This window comes from Dromaius novaehollandiae, unplaced genomic scaffold (genome assembly GCF_036370855.1).
Source record: "Dromaius novaehollandiae isolate bDroNov1 unplaced genomic scaffold, bDroNov1.hap1 HAP1_SCAFFOLD_37, whole genome shotgun sequence".
NCBI lineage: Eukaryota > Metazoa > Chordata > Aves > Casuariiformes > Dromaiidae > Dromaius > Dromaius novaehollandiae.
This window is the reverse complement of record NW_026991398.1, coordinates 1,311,089-1,328,665: the sequence shown is the minus strand read 5'-3', so window position 1 is coordinate 1,328,665 and position 17,577 is coordinate 1,311,089. Positions and strand designations below refer to the sequence as shown.

Here is a 17,577-nt window from a genome sequence, read left to right as displayed (position 1 = left end):
AGCATGCAGTGTGACTCCTTCTTGGTATCACACTGTAAAAAAAACCGCTGTGGCTGGTAATAATACATCATGCACTACTTTGGCCACACTGAGCTGCCACTGAACTGAACCTTCCAGATCCTGCCTGTGCTGTCCCTGGGCTGCAGGGGCAGCACCCTGGGCTCGGAGGAGATCTAGGCGAGGAGCTGTGCACTGCTCGGTGGCAGGTCCGCTGCCGAGGGGCTAGTCCTGAGCAGGGTGGCCGTGAGCCGTGCCTGTCTGCCTGCCGGCCGCGGGCTGGTGGGGTGGCTGCAACAGAGGTGCCCTCACAATCAGCACCCAGATGGGTCCCTGTCACCTGTGTCACCCCCTCCCCTCCCCAGGGCTGTCATTGCTGCTGGGTGGGCTCTCTGATGCACTGGATGACATCACAATGCCTGCTGGCCAGCACATCTGCTGAGGGCCAATCCGGCTGCTGCAGTGGAAGTGAACTCACAATCAACACTGCAGCCATGTCCTTTTTGCCTGCCTCTCCCCATCCTCTGCAGATGCAGAAGAAAGGACAGAGGGGCAGAAGAAGAGATAGGCAGTACGTCTATGTGAATACCATAGTTCCTCAGAACAAGGTTTCTCCATGCAGAGTGCTGGTAGGAAATGTATCAGGAATGAATAATTGTAAATATATATATATGTATATAATAAATATATACAATAAAAAAAGAAATAAAAAATCCATTCCAATTGATTAAAAAAAATTGAAGATGTGGAGGTGAGGATTTTTTTCAGCTCTTGTATAGAGTTATTTTTTGAATGGGTTTTACCTTATGACTAGAGGTCGGTGTTCAGGCTTTTATTCACTTGCCCACATATAGAGGCTATTGCTGCCTGAGATGCCCTGGGGTGGCTGTGTGCCCACATGGAGTTGGGAAATGTGACCCAGGACCTGCAGGAACCTTTCTGGAGCATTAGGTGGTCACCAGAGGAAGTCTCTCAAGACCTCTCAGTGAGACAACTTATTTCTCTCTCTTGACTAGAAAGGGAAGTCCAGACACTTGCATTAGACATAGACATGTGCACTAAAGTGGTCTGGCATTGGGTGAGATCAGCCTCCTCCCTGTTGTCACCTCAAATGGAGTAGCACTTCATTTACTGTGCAGGGAAGGAAACGGGAGTGTGGCTAGATGATTAGGGACTCCTTTGAGACATCACTCTCAGGGCGCTTCCTGGGGGCAGTGTAAGGGTGGGGGTGTGCAACGCTGAGCACAGGACAATGATATGGCACCTCCTGGGCTCCCTGTGGACAAGGAGGCCACAGTGCTTTAAAGAAACAGCATCTTGTCAGAGGCCTCAGTGGCAGAGACAACAGCCATAGCCAAGAGGACAAAGACCTTTGGAGGCTCTGAGCCTTGGCAGTGCGCTTAGTTGTCTCCACCACAGGCTGTCTTACACTGTCCCAGGCCTGTGCCTCTTTCCCTACAGCCTGTAGACACCTAACCCGCTTCCCTGCCTTGCTCTCACCCCAGGATCTCCCTACCTTTACTGGTGTCTGTCTGTCCTCACTTGCCTTTTCCTTGAAATACAAAGCCAGGGGCTGATCACAGACTGCCTCTGCATGACCTGTGGCACCACAGCACTACCCTTCAAGTGACATTTCCTTTTCCTAATGTCACAGCTGAACCTCTCAAGCTGCAGTTTGTGGCTGTTTCCCTTTCTCTTGCTGTTTCCCACTACCAAGAAAAGCTCCATCATCTCTGAAACCACCCTTCAAACAGTCACAGGCTCCTACGCTACTGCCCTCAGCCTCCCCTTCTCCAGGCTAAAGAAGCCCAGGTCCTTCAGCCTCTCCATAAAGGCCTTGTCCTTTAGGCCCTGATGCCATCTTGGCAAATCTCCTCTGAACTCTCTCCATTTCCTCCCCATTCCTCCAGCACTGGGCATTGCACATTGGGACACCCTATTCTAGATGTGGCCACAGCAGTGCTGAGATGAGGGGGATAATAATTCACCTTGTCTGGGTGGCCGCTCACTTCCTAGTGCAGCCCCGTATGCAGCTGGCCACATTTGTGGTGAGCACGCACCACAGGTTCATATGGCATCCCTTGCAATGTCCAGGCCCTTCTCCTCAGGGTCACTCTTCTGCCCATCAAGACCCAGCCCATCCAGATGCACAACTTTAGGAGTTTTTTGTTGCCAAATCCCCAAGTTTCTCATGGCCGCAAGATGAGTCATGGGGAAACCTGTTACTTCATGAGACATGCTGGCATCGATAGCAAATGTAATGGTGAAATGAGATTCCCACTAAGAGAGCAAATCCTGTAGTATCCAAGGCCAGAGAGATATAGAGCTGGGCTGTGCAGGAATGGCAGGAGAGGGGCTTGCTGCCTGAGCTGACTCTGCAGCCCCCTGGGGCCTGTGACAGAGGTGAACCGGTCTCCGGGAAGGACAAGGTGCAACCAAAAAGTCTCTGGGCCTGGGGAGCCTGTGATCATCATTAGTACAGTCCCTGTTCATATAATCAGGAGGTGAGAAGACATTCAGGGGGAGGAGAGCTAGAAGGGTTTGAGAGTGCAGAGACTACTGTGGAGACCTCTGTGTGATGTGCCTCCCATTTCTGCAGAACATTTGGATGTACGTGAGATGGGCTTTGCCTAAATGCAGTTGTTGGATTCAGTATTTTGGGCACAAGTAGGAAACCTGGGCTGGCCTGAGGTTTTTGCCCAGCAACCACTCCAAAAGGGCATGGTTTGCCTCTAGGTCTCATGAGGCATCTGCTAGAAACATGAAGTTGTATGGGACATCTGACACGGCCTATGTCATTAAATCAAGTGTCTGCACTGAATTGCATCAGTGGTCTGCAATGTAGAGATATGCATGAGCCTCAGCTTCGTAGTGAGTAGAGCTCTAGTCGTAGTAGGCATCTAGGGTCATTTCAGATTGACAAGGAAATTCCCCACCTGTCCTCCAGCTGATGCTCTAGAAGGATGTGGGTCTCCTAGTTGCTCTATCAGAGCAAGCAGACACTGGCACATGCCTGGGACCACCTCTGTCTCTTCAGCTGTCACCAGATGTTTGTGTGTGAGCAACTGACTCCCACCCTCCATCTCCAGTGATTCCAATGGGAGCTTAGACAAGGAGCTCACAGGCAGACACCTCTATTGTGCTCACTTCAGTTTTGGGAAGGGGAATCCCACCTCCTGTGTGTTTGTGGAGTTCACAGGAGTTTGCTGAATCCCGCTCCAGCCCAGGGGCTTCTAACATGACATAAGATGCCCACACTGACTCATCTGAATCAACACCTGAACCATGGGTAAATGACCTCCCTTATTGCTCCTTTTCTACCTGTCCTACCTAGTTAAGAGATGGGAGTAGAGGCTTCCAGAGTGCGATGTTTCCACCTCTCCTAGATAATCATCCTCTGAAAAGACAAATTGCAATGCTGGAATCAGTGTCTCTTCAGTGTTTAGAGAGAGACCATCAGTGATTATTTCAGCCTACTTCAGTGCACATTTCCCAGGAGGAGACAGTACAAAGGACACATAAAGTCACACCTTCAGCTGGGCCAGTGTTCCCAAGTGGGGCCAGACTCCTGGGATGGAGGGAGCTCATGGCAACCTGGCAGCATTGCTGAGAAACAGCTCTGTGCAGGAACAGCTCCTCTGCAAGGAGCCGCAGGGCTCCAGGCACTGCCTGCAGGTGCCAACATGAGACAAGGAAGATGAGCAAGATGAGTGAGACAACAAGAAGTTAAAGACAGTGAGGAGTGAGAGGATGTCTGAGAGCTCACTGGAGGAGAAATCTTCACAGCCCCTAATACAGTAAGTCTCTGGCTGCAGGGCAATGCAGTGAGATACCCTGAGGGGTGCTCTAAAGCTACCACCTCCCATGGCTGACAGGGTCTGTCAGGATGGGTATCGCAGTCCCTCTTGTGTGGAGCAGGAGGTGCTTTAGAGCAGGGAATCCCAGCCGCATCATCAGAGGGGTAGGGCAGCGTGCTCCCCTCTCGCAGGGACACTGCAGGGGTGTGGAGCCCGGGAGTGCACCCAGCTCTGCCCAGGGCTGTAATTCAGAGCAGTGTCCCTGCACCCCAGGGTGCTGTGTGCCTGGGGCAGTGACTGCCGCCTGTGAGGGTCAGCACTCAGCCTGTGCTGGGAACTCCCTGTGGCACTGTGGGGAGAAGCTCTGGGTGGAAGGAGAGACCCCCACCAGGGCAGGTTCTTTCTCCAGCCAAGAGGGTTCTGCATGGGTCAGTGCTGCTCACAGCTCTGCCTCACCCTGAGAACATTTCTGGAGGGGCTTTTTCAAAAAGAAGGTCAAGGCAGGGGATACTTGAAAGGGAAGGAGCTTTCATGAGTCTCTGCTTTCAGTTTTATGGCCTTTGGGTATAATTAAATGTTATTGGATCTGTCAGGTTTCAACAGGAGATTGAGACTCCAAAACAGCAACAGTGAGAGAGGAACAGTTGTGGGATGAACTCAGCAAATGCCTTCATCCACCCCTCAGCCTACAGACCAAGCCAGCAGCACCTTTCCAGCCTCAACAAGGTGTGTCTTCCCTGGTGCTTAGGCCCTGCAAACACAGAGGTGCCCTGGGCAGTGTCCTGCCCCCGGGAGGTTTCTGCAGGGCAGAGCTGAGCACCCAGCGGGTGGGATGGGGTCTGTGAGCACTGACAGGGGAGAGACGTGGGGACAGAGAAACAGCTGCCCGCAGGGACGGCTCCAGGCAGCAGAGTCATGCTCAAGGTGTGAGAGGAAACCATCAACTCCAGCATCTCCTCTCCTCTGCCAGCCAGCACAGCCCTCTGCTCTCAAGGCTGTGGGGTCCAGGGCAGGAGTCTTTTCCTCAGCAGCTGAACACTCAGGAGAGGAGAAAATCCTGAGCGGCCCTCTCTCTCTCCCTTGTGCCTTCCTTCGCCAGCAGAGATATCATGGTATTGCTCTGTGGTTCCCACCTGTCCATGCTGCTCTTGTCCTTCTGCTGGGACTCTCTGGGGAGGGGGGTTCTGATGCAGATCAGACACGGAACCTGCAGGTCCTGCCAAGCACATGTATCCTCTACACTGAGGAGCCCAAGTCCCCCTGAAGTCTGTGGGGCTCTGAACCATGCAGTGTGGGGGGCTGGGAATGAGCCAACTCTCTCGTCAGGACATCCCATCCTTAAAATATTTGACCATTTCCCTGGGTTGTGTGGCTGGGCTGCAAGCTGCCCTCCGGAAGGACACAGCTCTCCCATTGCAGCTGGATGTTACATAGATGCCCCATGGAGAAAGCAGCTAGATACTGAGGCCACGGAAGTGCTGCTGGGCAGCTGGATGCAGGCAGCTGGAATGAGCCCGATGTGCTCTTGGCTAGAAGGGGAGGGCTGAGACCTCTCCTCAAGGAACCCTGAGAAGGGGTGCTGAGTTTGTTGATCTGCACTCAGTGGTGTCATTTCTTTCTAGGGTAACACAAATGAAATTGTCCTCCACCTCAGAGGTGCGAACACAGGGCTGGGAACAAGGGGGATGGACAGGCCAGCCCTCCTCACTCTACACTAAAGCCAGAGTGAATCCTTTTGCTTCTCAGGAATCGCATCTGTTGACTCTGAGTGCAGTAGCAATGCTGAGGATTTCTGTCTCCTCATAGCAAACTCAGCCAGCACCAGGCAGAGCTCAAGCCACAGAGCTCAATGACTGTGCTGCCAGGATGGGGAGAGAGAAAGTGTGTGTGCTTCGGGGAGACAGTTTTGCTAGAGAAGTCTGCCCTAACTTGACAACATCTCTTCTTCCTCAGACAGACCCCTTGGGCCCAGAGGGAGCAAATGTCCAACAGCAGCTCCCTCAGTGAGTTCCTCCTCCTGGTGTTTGCAGACAGACGGGAGCTGCAGCTCTTGCACTTCTCGCTCTTCCTGGGCATCTACCTGGCTGCCCTCCTGGGCAACGGCCTCATCATCACAGCCGTAGCCTGAGACCACCGCCTCCACACCCCCATGTACTTCTTCCTCCTCAGCCTCTCCCTCCTCGACCTTGGCACCATCTCCACCACTGTCCCCAAATCCATGGCCAATTCCCTGTGGGACACCAGGGACATTTCCTACTCAGGATGTGCTGCCCAGGTCTTCCTGGTTGTGTCCTTGTTAGGAGGAGAGTATTCCCTTCTCACTGTCATGGCCTATGACCGCTATGTTGCCATTTGCAAACCCCTGCACTACGGGACCATCATGGGCAGCAGAGCTTGTGTCAAAATGGCAGCAGCTGCCTGGGGCACTGGTTTTCTCCATGCTCTCCTGCACACTGCTAACACATTTTCAATACCACTCTGCCAAGGCAACACAGTGGACCAGTTCTTCTGTGAGATCCCCCAGATCCTCAAGCTCTCCTGCTCAGATGCCTACCTCAGGGAAGTGGGGCTTCTTGTGGTTAGTGTCTTTTTAGTCTCTGTGTGTTTCATTTTCATTGTGGTGTCCTACGTGCAGATCTTCACTGCTGTGCTGAGGATCCCCTCTGAGCAGGGACGACACAAAGCCTTTTCCATGTGCCTCCCGCACCTGGCCGTGGTCTCCCTGTTTCTCAGCACTGTCATGTTTGCCTACCTGAAGCCCCCCTCCCTCTCCTCCCCAGCTGTGGATCTGGTGGTGGCTGTTCTGTATTCGGTGGTGCCTCCAGCAGTGAACCCCCTCATCTACAGCATGAGGAACAAGGAGCTCCAGGATGCCCTGAGGAAAGTGCTTTCATGGACATTTTTCAGTAGTGGTAACATTGCCATTGCTCTCCACAAATGACTCCCACAGTGTCTCATACCAGGACTGAACATTGTTTATTCACTTTATTTTTATTATGGCTATTGTTACTATTATTAGTAGTATTTGTTATCATGTTGCTGCACAAATGCTTGGCTTCATTTCACCTTTCCTGAGACTGCCCTGTCTCACCTGGTGCCCATATAAAATTGTGTCCAACACTGGATCGGAGCTGACTCCCTCACAGTATCTCTGTAATAAAGTAAGTTCTCCTCAGTGCAGTTTTTGAAGGCTGGCTCTTCTTCCAAAGCTGGTGTCAAGAGTAGGCCCAAGGAAATTATGACCAAAGGGGCTGCTGCTGATGGGGTCCTCCATGGGTTCAGGAGCAAAAATCATGTAATAATCTCTTAGAGACCAAGGACTGGACTTAGGACTCCCCCATCAGTGTCCAGTGGCAGTGGAGGGGAGGCCGGTGGAGTGGGACACCTCTGGATGTGCATACCTAAGGCAGTCCCACATGTTAAGGCCCAGCGTCAGATACCTGTCCTTCTGGAGGGGAAGCTGGAGCTGCCAGGAGAGCACAGGGGATCTTCTGGGACAGCGTGTGCCTGGTGTGGGTAGTGAGGGAAGCCTCACAAAGGGAGAGATCCTCCAACATCAAGTCACCTAAAGGTAAAGTGCTAAACCCAGGTATCTGGGAGCAAGGAGGACTCCACAATCTCAGGAGAGGCTGTGAGGACCCAGCTGGCACAGGGAAGGGAGCCTGGAGAGCGATTCATGTCACCCTCTGTGAAATACCAGGGCCAGGATCTAGAGGCACCCCTGGACACAACTAGCACCCTTGGAAATGCTCCATAGTCCCTCCAAGACCTGCCACATCTGCATCCCCATGGAGGGACTAGAGGCTTTGATCCCCATTTGGTTTGGTGTGATTCCCACCCTGACCAGCACGGCCAGTGCAGAGTCCCCTTGTAGCCCCGGGGCCTCACAGCCCGCTTGCTTTGCAGAGCAGCACCGTCAGCTCGGGGTCCTGCAGGGAGAAGAGGGGAGGGGTGTAGGAATGGCCAGCGAGATCAGAGGAGGGATTGGGAGAGATGAGAAGGAAGTGGAACTGGGCTTGAAAGTGTCTTGGAGAGAAAAATGCCAACTTTTAATCCAAGACAACATTCAGAGTGTGGGTACACTACAGGGAGCTCTTGGTGCAGAGCCAGAAGTCCTTGCTGTCCTGGCCTCCACGTGGCCTGGGAAGTGCCTGAAGAAGGAATAATGTTCCCCACCCTCCCAGCTCATAGCGCCATCGTGCCATCATCCCTCCTGGTGGATGGCACCAAAAAGAAGGCTGTCAGTAGCTGTGGTTCATGGATTCAGCACCAAATACACCATGGGGATCATAAAAATGCAAAAAGCCCTGATGAACCGCCTCTCTTCCTGTGATTTTCTTCAAGTCTTGTATGGCCAATTGGAGAGGTGTCGGGAGTGTAGCTGAAAGATGGAGACTTCAATAGTATACAAGTATTTCTGCTTTGAAAGGGTTTTTTTTAGGAGTACTATTTTCCAGCTTTCAGAATAAGTGGCAGCAACATTCTCCAGCTGAGACTGATCCAGAGAGTCTCCTCATGAAGTCAGGACAAGTAGGAAAAGCAGTGTCCTGGAGGTCAGAGCCTGCATGGACAATCTTCCTCCCCATCTCCCCAATCCTCCCATTGCTCTCATCAGCCAACTGGGACTTCCATCACTCTTGTTAAAAGCTAACCTTATTCCTCTGAAGTCTGCAACTGAATGTTACAGCTCATAGGCCCCAATTCCCACCTACTTTACCTAGAAAACTGGCTGCAAATAGACAAAGAAGTTTTTTCTTTTAGTAGAAAACAAACAAAGAATAAAGCATGATATAGTTCCATAAAAAATTACACTCGCCAGTATGCTCATTCCAAGCTGCCTCCAATGAGGTGCACTTTCCACAAGGGATAGCCTGACTAGAAACCTTTTGGATAGATAGGAAACAGTAGACATAAACACAATTAATGCCTTGGCTAACGGGACAGACTGCTGAAAGACAGATCAAGCTTTAAATGTCTTGAAGTGGAACTCAACAACTAGGTATCTGAATGAACCAAGAGTAAGAGAAGGAGGAAAACTGGAAAACATGGGAAGTTACGATGTCCAGCTAGGGTGCTGGAAAGGTGATGGTAGAAATTGTCCATTTAATCAGGGCACGTGGAAACAGAAGAGGGAGCCACACAGCTCCTGGGGGTCCCAGGCCATGCCGGGGGTGGTGCTGCTCTTGGGGATCTCGGACTGGGCAGTGCTTCTGTACAAAAGTCTGGAAAAGGCTTGATGCGAGGCCCTAGCGAAGAGGGATTTTCCTGGGTGCTCAGAGACACCCACACAGGACTTGGGACATGTGGAGGGAAACCCATCCCCCCCACACCAAACACTTCCTGGGACCTTCCTGCGTGCTTGGGCCCAGAGCAGGAGGGGGTGGAGGAGACTGCCGCATCCCGGACTAGCCTCCATCAGGCCTTCAGCTCCACAGTGTGTCTCAGCTTGAAGTGAGCTCTCTAAAGCAACACTTCCGTCATTTGAAGCTGTGCCTCTGGACGAAGGGCAGAGACCTCAGGGTGCAGAGCTGGGGCTCACAGCATCACAGAGCGGGTGCCAGAGGCTGAAGAAGCAACCCACACAAGTAGGTGAGTCCTTCCTTTTGCGGTGACTTCAAAAGCCCCATCTCTGACAGTATTCAAAGGGGATGGAGTCTCCCTTCTGCATGAGTCACTCCAGGGCAGAGATGAGGAAGAGCAGGAAGGCTGGTTGTAGGGACCTTCTCAAGCTTCAGCAGCTGCAGCGCTGGGAGCTGGTCACCTCAAAAATTTCTGAATGAGCCCAAATGCAGGTCCCAAGGCACTGCACTGCCTTACAAGCTCTGCACCAGAGCCTGGTCACCAGCCCTGCAGTGTGTGGCCATGTCCTGAGAAGTGCAGGATCAAAACTGTGGGAGACCCAGGGAGACAGGGATGTACAGCCCAGAAGAGAGCTAGGGTCCCAGGCAGGGGCCAGGGGTCAGGGACTGTACCCAGGGGAGAAGCGCTGCCTCAAGGTCATGCTGAGAAGCCCATGGATCAGCTGAGCCCCAGAGATGAGAAATGGCTTTCCCCAGGCTCAGCCAGAAGGAAAGCTGGGCAAAATTCATGGGAAATGAGAAAACTTCTCCAGATTAACTACTTGGCCTGCCGCATTGGCTTTGGAGCCTGGCAGGGACGAGGGTCCTGGATAAAACCGCCTGGATGAAGAATGCTAAGGGCATGTTTGCTCTTTTCTGGTGTATCATCTCTATCTTAAGCACCGCAGACCAAGAAACCTTGCTGAGGACTTTTAAAAGCAAAGAGCCTGCTTTGGGGCCTCAGGGAGGAAGGCTACATCGTGTCCCATACTGTCCTACATCCTACTTCTACAAAAAGAGCAACCCACAGTAGTTATCAGTTTTGAGGCTCACTGAAGCATCTCTGCTTGTGGCCACGCTTTGTGCTGTTTCATCCCACATGACTTTTCTCCTGTCTTGCCAAACCCCAAAACAACTCTCTAGCCCCAGGTTGCTATACAGGTCTGCCCAAGGCAGAGACCTGCCAGTGTGGGCACGCAGAAGTGACCTCTGCAGTGCCCCATTTGAGATATTTCACAGCCTTTGGCACCATCTGGAGATGTTCCAGGATTTATCAGAAATTTTTGGAAAATGACTGGAGTGAAGGGAGGTGACTGCTTTCCAGGATGTTAGAGGAAATCTCTCTGCTCTCTCCCTGGCTGTGCCATCTCCATGGCAGTGACATACTGAGCCCCCAGGTGACACGAGCTGAGGTCACAGTGGGATGTGCTGCATCACAGGGAGGTCTCCCCGGTGCTGCCATGGCAGTGCCCTCTTTTGCCTGTGAGACCTGGACACTGCTGGGCACTGCTCACGTGCTCCCCACTGCTGTCCCTTGGAGTCGCTCCATGAAAAGGAGGAAGGACAGGAGGCAGTTGGGCTATGCTGGAGCTGCTTGCTGACAGGCAGAGGAACAGGGACATGCTGGAGAGAAGTTTTGGGGACAAGATGGGAAGAGCACCCTTCCTCCCCATCTGGAGAGGCACACTGATGAGAAGGCGACAAGTGAGATGGAGGGCTGCTGGACCCAGACCATCAGCTCAGACCACACTTCCTTGTTCCCAGCACTCCTGCAGCTCTCCACTGAGGGTAAGGGCTTTGGGAGCTCCTTGCTGAGGTTTCACACAGAGGCTGTTAACTCAAACACGGCTGTGGGTCCCGGGCTGTGAGGGTGGCTGGACAGGGCTGGGGGCTGCCACGAGAACCCTGCCTGAGGGTCCTGCCTGGCTCAGGAGACAATGTGGCAGCCAGGACTCCTGGACCCTGGGGATAGGGCTGCCCTGAGCCCCAAGGCTCCTGTGGGGCCAGCTCCATCCCCTCATGGCAGGAGGCAATGAATATCCAGGATTCCCTGGGAGTTGGTCCCCCTTTGGGATCTGGCTCTGCCAGGAAAGGGGTCCTGTGTCCTGGAGGCTGGGGTGTCCTGCAGCTCCTATCGGGCTCTCAGGAGCCTGCTGGAAATGCCATGTTGGATATAGATGTAAGAACCTTGTAAGAACCCCAGGGCATCTACTTGTTTGGGAGAACCTCTCTTCCTCCCCCCTGCATCCTTTTATGCTTCCAACTTGGCAGAGCATGTTTTGGGCTCAGAGATGTTGTCCTCTGATGGCCACAGCCCCTGTCCTCCTGCAAACTGGGGTCAAACCTCTGCACCCAAAAGACAGCCTGTTTGGGGGAGCAGCTTGGAAACAGGCGGGGGGAAACAGGGGAGGGGAAGAGCTGCCGGCCGGGTCACACAGGACTGCAGTGTTGCCATGGCATCACCCGCAGTGCTGCCCTCCTATTGGCCAGCAAGGGGAGGAGGGGGGCCTGGGTTGGACTGATGGCTCTGTCAGCCAATGGTAGTGCAGCAGGCTGCCAGTGGCCTCGCCCAGGCCCTGCCCCAGGCTCGCTTTGAGTGCGCATGAACACGCACTGTTCAGGACAAGGTATAGTGAGGTAACTGCAGTCTCAGAAGCTCATAGGCCAGTGACAGGTACATGACTGTGAAGGTGCCTGTGAGGTGCCTTCTGGGTGAGAAGCCGATAGGCCAGCAGCAGGCTGTGAAGTGGGGAATGTGCTGGTGAGGTCAGCTGTGTCTCGGTACGTGATAGGCCAGCAGCAGGCCCCTTGCTGGGAAGTGACTTTGAGGTCATTTCCTCCAGAGCAGCAGGGAGGCCAGCAGCAGGCAAGTGGTGAAGAGATGTTTGTGAGCTCACGTCCGACTCAGTGCCTGACAGACTGTGTGGAGGCACATTGCTGGGAGAGTCGCTGTGAGGTCACTTGTCTCTGCAAGGCTAGCACTTGGCTAATGGCTTGGGTATTTGCCTGTGAGGTCACTTCTGCCTGAGTCCCTGATAGGCCAGCAGCAGGCAGATGGGTGTGGAAGCAGATTGTGAGGTCTCCTGGGCCAGAGTAGGTAGCAGGCAGCAGCATGTTCATGGCTGGGGAAGGTATTTTGAGGCAACTTGTGTCTCTGAAGCCCTTAGACCATCAGCAGGCACCTGGTGGGGGTAGGGACTTGTGAGCTCACTCTAACAGAGCAGCTGATTGGCCAGGAGAAGACATATGGCTTGGATGTTGGTGGTGATATGATTCCTGGGTTTGGTGAGTGTGCCAGGAGGAGGGGGGATTGACGCCTGCAGATCTCTACAGCAATACAGAGATGCAACTAATAAATCAAGCGGATGTAGGCATTAAAGAATAGTGAATTGAAACTGTCTAGAAATGGCTGCTTAGCACAACTTCTATAAAACTTGCTTAGCATGAGTAGCTAAATTTGCTGAAGCCTTAGGCCGCACTTGGGAAAAGTAATAAACCTTTACCTTGTTTAGTAAAAAATAGTGCCTCAGAGCTCATTCAGGCTGGGAAGATAAGGAAGCCACACATGGTCTGCGCTCCTGTGTTACCCACTCCGAAAGGGAAGACATCAAAACTTTGAAAAATAAGAGCTTGGCAGACAACCACCAGACCCAACAAAAACAGAGGTACAACCCTCATCAGAGACCGCAAAAAACAAGAATAAGGAGAAAAACAGCTTACCTAAGAATGATGATGAGACCCAATGAGGAGCAGGAGACCCCAGACCAAAAAATTACTATTGATCTACCTACCGCGTGAGGGGTGGGAAATGTAAGTTGAAAAAACTATAATTGCCCAGGATTTGTTTACGTCAGGGTCCCTCTTAGGAGGCACCCAGCTCGAGCTGTAATTACTGCACGCATGTGATGAAAATTTAATTTGTTTTGATTTGCCTCTGAACTTTACTTGTGGGAACCTAGGGTCAAGCCCTGTTATGGTGGCTGATAAGCCTAATTTCCATAACAGATTAGAGCAGAAAGCTGGAGGCCCTGATTGCAGGCAGGCAAAGACAATGGGCAGGTGGCTCTGACGCCAAGTCAACTTTGATGTGTGTTATCAAGCAGAGCAGCCAGGCACTGACACCCAGCCCCTGGGCAGGGTGATCCTTTCCATCACGCATTGCTCAGGGCTCTTCCTGGGGGCAGTGTGAGGGTTGGGGTGTGCAACACCAAGTGCAGGGCAATGATAAAGCACCTCCTGGGCTCCCTGGGGATGAGGAGGCAGCAAGGCCACAGTGCTTTCAGGAAATGGTGTCTTCTCGTGGGCCTTGGTGGCAGAGACACCAGCCATCGCAAAGAGGACAAAGACCTCAGTTCTGTTGGGAGCTTTGAGCCCTGGCAGTGCCCTTGGCCACCTCCACCTCAGGCTGTCCTACACTGTCCCACACCTGTACCTGTTTCCCTGTAGACTGTAGACACCCAACCTGCTTCCCCACCTTGCTTTCACCCCGGGATGTCTCCACCTCTACTGATGTCTCTCTGTCCTCACTTGCTTTTCCTTGAAACACAACACCAGCGGCTAATCACAGACTCCCTCTCAGTGACCTGTGGCACCACAGAACTGCCCTACGAGTGACATTTCCTTTTCCTAAGGTCACAGCTGAACCCCACAAGCTGCAGCTTGTGGCTTTCCCCTTCTCTTGCTGTTTCCCACTACCAAAAAAAGCTCCATCTTCTCTGAAACCACCCTTCAAACAGTCACAGGCTCCTACGCTACTGCCCTCAGCCTCCCCTTCCCCAGGCTAAAGAAGCCCAGGTCCTTCAGCCTCTCCATAAAGGCCTTGTCCTTTAGACCTCTAACCTCATCTTGGCAGACCTCCTCTGGACGCTCTCCATTTCCTCCCCATTCCTCCAGCACAGGGCATCCCACACTGGGACACCCTATTCTAGATGTGGCCACACCAGTGCTGAGACGAGGGGGATAATAATTCACCTTGTCTGGGTGGCCGCTCACTCCCTAATGGAGCCCCGTGTGCAGCTGGCCTGATTTATGGTGAGCACGCAGCACTGGCTCATGTGGCATCTCTTGCAACGTCCAGGTCCTTCTCCTCAGGGTCACTCCTCTACTGGTCAAGTCCCAGCCTAATCTGATGCACAGGCTGTTCTGCCCCCCAATACAGCACCTGCCATTGCTCCTTGTACAATGTCATGAAGTTTCTGTCAGCCAAATCCCCAAGTCTTTCAAGACCCCTCAGGCTTTGTACCATTGTTCTCCACCCTTTGAGCCAGGTGGCCTCCAGCTCATTCCCCACACCCTCCATTGCTTACTCCTCCATCCCACCTCTCCCCAGTTTGGCTACAAAGATGTTATGGAAGACCGTGTCAAAGGCCTTCCTAAATTCAAGGAGTGCATGCACTGCACTCCCCTTGTCCACACAGAGAGTCATCCCATCACAGAAGGCAGCCAGATTGACCAGGCACAATTTGCCCTTGATGACTTCAGGCTGGCTGTTCCCGACCCCTTCATGTGGCTGGAACCAGCTGCAGGAAGATTTGCTTCCCAGGGACTGAGGTGACGCTGACCAGCCCATCACTCCCCAGATAATCTTTCCTGTCTTTCTTGAAGATGGATGTAATGTTTGGCAGGCAGGAGGGGAGGGCCAGGGGCCGGGCAGTGGCTGTGGGGCTGTGCCAGCTCCTGCTGCATCACTGGTGCCTGCAGTGTGGAGAAGAGGGACAGAGGACGAGGCAGCACGGGGGTGGTGGCAGGTTGGCAGGGGCAGGTCAGCAGGGGCCAGCGGGGGCTGCAGCGAGGGATTGTGCCCATGCCACCCTCCCAGCAGGATGGGGACATACAAGGAGCGTGCTCTGCCTGTTGTGGTGCTCAGGGCAGCTCCCCAAGGAGCACAGCTTTGCCTGAGGGACCTCTTGGCCCTCAGCCTCTGCTCCAGCAACAGCTGGAGCAAGAACAAGAGCTCGTGGGCCAGGCCAACATCTCCCTGGCACAGGCCCTGCGACAGCCTTCAGTGTCCCGTCCCCCCACAGCCCTCCTGCTTTGGCAGCCCCCACAGTTCCTGCACCTTGCCCAGCCCTGGCCATGTCCCACGCAGGGGTCAGCACACAGCCGTCCCCAGGGCCCGCTGGGATCTCTGCCAGGAGAGAGGCTGGCTAGGCCTGGCTCTTCCCCTCCATACAGGCACTGAGCCCAGCAGGAATGAGCTGGACACACAGCAAGACTCGCCCATAAACCTGGGCTGTGCAGCCAGGGCTGCAAATGGCCTCCACTCTCCTGCGCCCGGCATGTCTTGCTTCCCCTCCACGAGACCTGGCTCTGCCCCACAATCCCACCGGTGTGTGTCCTCACCCCAGGGAGTGCATCAGTGCTGGCCTGCCTGGCCCTTCCTGGAGCCTCCCCTGTGCTCCCCGCAGGGCCCCGAGCTGGCGGTGCTGCTCTGCAGAGCGAGCGGGTTGTGGTGCCCCAGGGCCACGGGGTGACTCTGCACTGGCCGTGGTGGTTGGGGTGAGAAGCAGACCCAGCTGGACGGGCATCATTGCACCTGACAACCCTCTACCAAGGGGTCTGTGGCTGTGGATGATGCTCTGAGCAATCACAGGACATTTCAAATGGCTCAGGCTGTGTTCAGGTGTGTGCCGAGATCCCGCCCAGGGTTTTCCATTGAAGGTGACATGAACCACTCTCCAGGCTCCCTTCCCTCTGCCTGCAGGGTCCCCACTGTGGGCATCTGTCACCAGCCCTGTCATAGGGCAGACAGTCCCAGGCAGATACCGCCTGACCATTCAGCACCTCCAGGAGCACTGGGCACCCACAAGTGAGAGCTGAATGCGGCCCTCATTCCCTAACACAACACCCCATGAGCTCATTGCCTTGAGCCCATGGAGACCTCCCAGAAAGCAAGAGTCCTTTTCAGGGTGAAAGTCCTTGAGTGAACTCTTGGCCCTAGTTTTGGAAGAAGAAACCAACTTTCAAGCACAGCACTAAGTGAATCCCCTTTTATTAGAGACAGGCCAGCTCTGACACAGTGACGGACATATTCACAGAAGGCCTCTGGGCCAGACAGACAGGATTTGTGCCTCTGGAGAAGTGGGATGAATTCAAACACTTCTGTACAAACATGATAATTACAGGGAGAATGCCCAAAGCACAAGAGTTGTCTGAGAAAATTAGAAATCACCTGTGAAGAGGGATGGGCAGCTTATTCCTGCTGAACTAATACCACTTGGATCAGTTTCCTCAGGGCCTCCTTGAGCTCCTTGTTCCTCATGCTGTAGATGAGGGGGTTCACTGCTGGAGGCACCACCGAGTACAGAACAGCCACCACCAGATCCAGAGCTGGGGAGGAGAGGGAGGGGGGCTTCAGGTAGGCAAACATGCCAGTGCTGACAAACAGGGAGACCACGGCCAGGTGCGGGAGGCACGTGGAAAAGGCTTTGTGGCGGCCCTGCTCAGAGGGGATCCTCAGCACAGCAGTGAAGATCTGCACATAGGACACCACAATGAAAATGAAACACACAAAAGCTAAAGAGGTAGTAACCACACTCACGCCAACCTCCCTGAGGTAGGAGTCTGAGCAGGAGAGCTTGAGGATCTGGGGAATCTCACAGAAAAACTGCTGCACGGTGTTGCCTTGGCAGAGTGGTATTGAAAATGTGTTCGCAGTGTGCAGGAGAGCATGGAGAAAACCACTGCCCCAGGCAGCTGCTGCCATTCTGAAACAAGTTCTGCTGCCCATGAGGGTCCTGTAGTGCAGGGGTCTGCAGATGGCAATGAAGCGGTCATATGCCATGATGGTAAGAAGGAAATACTCTGCGGAAAGTAAGAAGAGAAACAGAAACACTTGGGTAGTACACCCCAAGTAGGAAATGGCCCTGGTGTCCCACAGGGAATTGGCCATGGATTTGGGGACAGTGGTGGAGATGGAGCCAAGGTCGAGGATGGAGAGGTTGAGGAGGAAGAAGTACATGGGGGTGTGGAGGCGGTGGTCGCAGGCTACGGCTGTGATGATGAGGCCATTGCCCAGGAGGGCAGCCAGGTAGATGCCCAGGAAGAGCGAGAAGTGCAAGAGCTGCAGCTCCCGTGTATCCGCAAACCCCAGGAGGAGGAACTCATTAAGGGAGCTGCTGTTGAACATTTGCTTCCTCTGGGCTGTGGGGGACTGTGCAGGGAGGAGAAGATATTGACAAGTTAGGACCGACTTTGAACAAAACCCACACCGTTTCTCTAAGCAACTGCCCACATGTCCTTTCTCCTCACTAGGAGAACCTTCCTTCACCTCCTCTACTTGTGCTTTGGTCTGTGCTTTCTGAATCTGCCATAAGGAGCAGGGTCCTCTGTCCATGGGCTCCAGAGGAGTCAGCCCTGCTTGTTACACAGACACTCAGAATCAAAACAGGATGGTCAGTCATTGTGCAGTGACAAAGTGTCCTTGCAGTGCTGTCAGCGGGATT

At 53.6% G+C, this 17,577-nt stretch overlaps 2 protein-coding genes across 2 annotated transcripts; one reads left to right on the top strand and one right to left on the bottom strand.

Moving 5' to 3' along the window:
* Positions 1-6,156: 6,156 nt before the first annotated feature.
* LOC112979307 (olfactory receptor 14A16-like) lies at positions 6,157-14,687 on the top strand (the record flags this gene model as incomplete). The annotated part of the gene is made up of 3 exons (XM_064504042.1): positions 6,157-6,618; positions 12,301-12,418; positions 14,551-14,687. Coding segments are annotated over 3 exons (717 nt in total), but the record flags the coding sequence as incomplete, so codon positions are not given.
* A 1,638-nt stretch (positions 14,688-16,325) lies between these two features.
* LOC135326190 (olfactory receptor 14J1-like) lies at positions 16,326-17,261 on the bottom strand. Its single transcript, XM_064504041.1, has one exon. The coding sequence runs from the start codon at positions 17,259-17,261 to the stop codon at positions 16,326-16,328; it is 936 nt and encodes a 311-aa protein (XP_064360111.1).
* Positions 17,262-17,577: the final 316 nt, after the last annotated feature.